Source organism: Arabidopsis lyrata, assembly GCF_000004255.2.
Source record: "Arabidopsis lyrata subsp. lyrata unplaced genomic scaffold ARALYscaffold_66, whole genome shotgun sequence".
NCBI lineage: Eukaryota > Viridiplantae > Streptophyta > Magnoliopsida > Brassicales > Brassicaceae > Arabidopsis > Arabidopsis lyrata.
The window spans coordinates 1-5538 of record NW_003302502.1 but is presented as its reverse complement, the minus strand read 5'-3'; the positions used below and the strand labels follow the sequence as shown (position 1 = coordinate 5538).

Genomic DNA, 5538 nt, shown 5'->3' with positions numbered 1-5538 from the left:
GGCTACTTAGCCACAAAATTGCTACAACATAGCTACTAAATGGGCACGACTTAGTTTTGTGTCTGATTTGTGGCTAATATATGCTAGCTACAATTTTTCGTCTATCGACACTACTCTTGCTTCTCCACAAGAATTACTCCAATTAACAGGTTAGTGCTTGAAATATACCCTAATTATTTTCATAAATTCAGCAGTAAATAGAGAATACCACTACAATTCGTAAATATTTTTTCTAATTTTAATAACTAGTTTTCCAAATTCTAGTTTTTGACTAATTCATATATAAAAGTACTAATAGTTTGAGACTTTATTTTGGCTCGGTTTAAAGTTTGATTTGTTTATTTGAACAAAAAAAATCGATATTTTCTTTAGTTTAGTTTGAGTATGGGTTTGGTTTTGTTAAAACAGAATAAGGACCTCTTTATTCACTTTAGGCTAATTTTAATAAATATTTAATTTATCACACTATGTCGATCGGATGATAAACGAGATGGTACATATATTTCGCCGTCTTCATCTCCACTCTCATCCCCTTCGGATTCAACAGAATATCGACAAGCTGGTATCAATATTCCGCCATCATTATCTCCATTTAGGCGACGATCTTCGCGGTCATCGCTGTTGTCACCAGCACCATCACCGTGCTTTGAAAACAACATTTCTTGAAAACACACAAGTATGTATAAGACTATGTTTTTTTTTTTTACAATAAGATTATGTTGCTATCTTTGATAAGCTATAAATAGTAAAATATTAAATTTAATTTAATATATATGATGAAGCTAGCATACACTAAATATAGATTTTAACTATATACATATATTTGTAATAACAAATTTACAATAAAACCGATGATTGATCAGTTTTTGATTAATAATACATTCACATTGAGTAGAAAATAGCATCGGTATGTAAAAAAAGAGCCATTACACAACAAAGCTTACTTGGGATGTGTTAAATGAGCGTAAATTACCAGGAGGGTGAAAAACCTCAAACAATCATATAGATGATTTTCTTAATTGTATTGTGTTAAAAATTTATTGGGCTTGGGATGTCGGCTGCTTGTAAACTTTCTTTCAATTTTTTTTCCTCAATAAAATCACTGAAAACTAAAATACAAAGAAAAATCACTAGAAACCAAGAGAGTCAAAGATTAAAAATGATTGGCAGAGATTTCATTTGTTTTATTTTTGGCTTTTTATGTGTCTTCATAGCTAAATGGAATTTTAAAGTTTAACTGGAAAGAACAAATTGTGAGAGAGGAGAGAGAGATATGGCAATGAGTGGTTCTTCAGGTTTAGGTCATCTGCTCATGGTTCTTCTTCTTCTTAGCACCCTCTTTCACCATACCGGATCTGCTTTGCCCTCTGATCATGAACAACTCTCAATAACTGGTTAGTGTTTCAACACATATAGATACATATACAGATGCATATGTTATATAAATAAGTCATTTATATGTTTTAATTGTTGATATATCATATATATAATCTACATATTTGAATTTGGAAAAACTATACATTCATGAGGTCTAGCTAAAGTAAAATGACAGAGTTCATAAAATATTCTAAATTACAGAAATGAGGTCTCATGAAATGATATATTGTTCAATTGTACATACATATTGGTTTTGTCGATATTATTTCATCTTATATAGTTTGATCATTATCTTATTCCAATATATTAAACACTTTTTACTAGAGAATTTTTTTTATTACTGCTAAGTAACTCATATATAGTTTTAACCAGTGTTCAAGAAAGCGCTAGGCGCTAAGCGGGCGGTGACCCAGTGCCTAGCGCCTAGAACGCCTAATCGGGGCCTAGACGATTTTTTAGGCGGTTTAGACGTTTATAACATAAAACATTATCAATATGATATTATATATAAAAGTTATATAAAATATCTATATAAAACTAAAAATTATGAAATTATAAATAAAAATTAGATAAAATATTTATTTATATTTATATTAAACAATATATGAATATTTATAACTATATATATATAAATAAAACTCTAATTGAAATTGAAAAAATACATTAAACAAGATCTATGTAATTTTAGGCGGTCAAGGCGGTTATCTAGGCGTCGCATGAAAGCCTAGCGCCTAGTCGGGGCCTAGGCGACCGCCTAGACCGCTTTTTAGAACATTGGTTTTAACTAGATTTAATAATAAAATATATTAATATCCACGAGTTTATATCTGGCCATTTGAGATTTGAGTCAATATGTTGTAGCTTTTTTTTGTCAACAATGTTAAAGGTTAACTCTAGCTAGCTAAACATAAAGTAATCTGGATTTTGATATAGAAATTTCAGTTAATAAAGCATTTACTCCATCTGTTCGTAATCAATCCAAGTTTTTTTTTTTTTTTTGTATAATTAATCCAAGTTTTAGAAGAAAAGATAATGGTTTCAAAAAGATAAAATTCTTAATGCATTTTTATTAATTAATGACGACGAATTGTAAACTTCAAAAAAAATTTGAATACTATTTGTTTAGAGTTATAAAAAATTATTATTCACAAAATGATGCATTTATATTTATATTATTTTAATTTGTTTTCTTAGTATGTGTAAAAAATTTAAAACTTGAATTAATTAAGAACAAATGTAGTATTTTATTGATACTATTTCCCGAACCATTAAAGTAGTAGGACACTTAAGATGCATATAATTACAAGTTTACAACAATCTGGTTTATTATGGTGACTTTAATAGTTTAATTTAAATCCTTATGCATTAGCCAGTTTGCTTATGATACTCTCTACATATATAAAGAATAAATATCTTTGTTCGACAAAAAAAGAAAAAATAAATATCTTTAAGAATAAAATGAAGGGAGGAGAATGATGGCGAATTATAAGCCCAATGCTGCAGTAGAAACACCACCATCAAGAAGTAGACGAGGTGGTGGTGGTCAGAATACGGTAATACATTACTTTAAAACTCAATCAATAATTGATCACCTCCTTAAATTAAAAATAAATTATCCACTTCGCTTTTATATCTGTCTATTTTATATATTCGTTATATGTAAATATTAATTAATGAATAGATATAATCTTATAGGGAGGAGCTTGATGAGTATGTATAAGACAAATAGAGATATATACAAGACCTTCAAGCAGTGGACACATTCACCAACATTACACTCCTTAGCTTTGGCCAGTATACAAACTTGTATAACGAATTAATCACCGAAAATAATATAAATGTGAATGTATAATTGGCAATTTATGTGATTCCAAGTATGGATTTTTAAATGTTCAAAATATGGTGAACAAATGTTTGTGTAATATAGTGTTCTCTTTAGTTTTATTTTTACAAAATAGAGTTGATTAAAACTTTATTATTATAAGGTCGTTTTAGTAAAAAAAATAAAAATTTATGTTATAGATGTTTTCTTACATAAATTTATTTCTTTGTCCGGCGCAAACAGTACCATCAAAAACGGCTAGTAAAGGACCTAACGAAGCCTGACTTAAGCACCATGAAAACATTGTACTTTATGCCAATTTTGTGAGTCATCCTTGCCAGCTTTTCAAATTCTAATTTGGCAACATTACCTCCCAGCCGTACAATCAATTTCTTTAAAGTTGTTGTATTCAGTAGTAGAAACCGTATGAATGAACACATGAGCTCGGGCTTTGCATCTTTACCCTCCAAGAAATAGACTCCTCTTTCTTGTTCCCATCTTTGATCAAAGTACAAACCTTGTGAAGACAAGTTAGTCTCAAAAGGATTTCTTATGTTTTGGGCATGTAGAACGAAAACATGATCAACATCTCACTCTAGTAGCTTCACCAGATCAACTGTGAGCTTTAGTGCAGGTGAATTTTGTAAAAGCCTTCTTATTCCAAGAAGAACAGATCGAAGAATCATAGTTTCAAGTGTTAAATTTTCCACCTTGAATGTTGGAAAAGGAACATCATGGACTTGAGCAAGAGAAAACACCTCAAAGAAAGTATAAGGTAAGCTTCTTTACGTTCTACAACTTTAGCATTATGTCTGGAAGAAAATCATACACCTTCGTCAACCATCCACTTGGGCAACAGTCTAGTTTTGCTTCCTTTAGAGATGATATCCACTAAAACACATGGTGAAACAAGAGACAACCTCAAATAGCATATATCTGATGCTTCAATCTTCACCGGCTCAAAACCAACGTAATAAATATACGGGTCCATACCTATGTCCAAGCTCATGACACTTGGTGCATTGTGGAGGTCAAAATACATGAGCTACTCTTTACACTGACATAGTGTCAAACTTCTCAGAAGTGGACAACCGATGAGAATATTAGCATGTGTTCTTGGCGAATATACGAACATTTTAAGGACAAAATTTTTAGTGACTTCCACGGCACATACTTTGGGATCAGTTTCATATCGGGATGTTGCACGATGAGTTGCTTTAGCCAGCCAATGTTAAAAAAATCATTCATGATGAAACGATAGTCGTGATCACTACCGATAAATCTAATAGATATGTTATCCGGTTTGAGTTCTATGACGAAAGAGATCCAATCATCTATATCGTTGTTCCGTCTTTGCACCTTATCGATGCGTAGATGAAAAGTAGATATTTTAGTGGTTGTCAAACGATATATGTTAACCGTTATTGGGACCGCCGATCTTTCATCATCACTGTAAATTATGGACACAGTGGGTTTCCTTTCTGTTGGTGTCGGATCCCGCACCAGAGGTCCAGGACCAACCAAAGATTGCCACGTAGTCAGGGTAACAGCCCATAAAGGATAAAGCCCATTAGACCCACAAGTCAAAAGAACAGTCGAAGTGGTTATCACCATAAGGAGAATTCGAAGTGATTGCACTTCGATATGAGTTTGACATCAAAGTCACGGTTAATTCGGTTTAAGGACATTTGGGCCAAAAGGCGAGGCCCATGAAGATCAGAATCAACTCAAATTCAAACGTTAAGCATTAAAAGCAAAAGATCAAAACAGAAGCATTTAAGAGGGAATAATTATACTTAATTAGTCACTTAAATGTCGTTTTACGTATAAGTATAGAGGCCAATGGCCATGTAAGGGGGATCTCTCTCTTGAGCAAGAAATACTATAGCAATTTTTGTAGCAATTCATAAGCCTTTTACATTCTTGTTTTTTGTCCCTCAAGAATAATCTTTCCTATTTAATAAAAATACTTGAGTGTGTGAATCCGACTTCCACATTTTGGCGCCGTCTGTGGGGACAGAGGATTCTTGAGTGGTCAGATTTTTCTTTACTACATTCCCGATTTAAGCAGCAATGTCCGGAGGAGACGCCGTTGAGACATCATTGGCTGAAACTCTCAAAGCTATGCAGCAAACCATGTCGGACATATCACAAAAGTTCTCGGATGTGGAAAAGGCTGTCGATACGTTGCAAACATCCAGGTATCTCTTAGTCAAAACGTCAATACTATACAAACTCGTGTTCGCTCTTTAAGTGCAGGAAATCCTGTGGGAATCCGAAGGAGGATACTCAACTCGCCAAGTTCCGTTGCGCGAAATGAAACCAGCGGACAACCACTC

At 32.7% G+C, this 5538-nt stretch overlaps 1 protein-coding gene across 2 annotated transcripts; it reads left to right on the top strand.

The window, feature by feature from the left end:
• Positions 1-1114: 1114 nt before the first annotated feature.
• LOC9299051 lies at positions 1115-3200 on the top strand. 2 transcript variants are annotated; one of them, XM_021018524.1, is made up of 3 exons: positions 1115-1394; positions 2842-2930; positions 3059-3200. In XM_021018524.1, the coding sequence occupies exons 1-3, from the start codon at positions 1274-1276 to the stop codon at positions 3062-3064; spliced, it is 216 nt and encodes a 71-aa protein (XP_020874183.1). In that variant the 5' UTR covers positions 1115-1273; the 3' UTR covers positions 3065-3200. The 2 variants fall into 2 exon arrangements, with proteins under 2 accessions (XP_020874183.1, XP_002862971.1); XM_002862925.2 differs by having other exon boundaries at positions 1117-1394; positions 3073-3200.
• The last annotated feature ends 2338 nt before the right edge of the window (positions 3201-5538 follow it).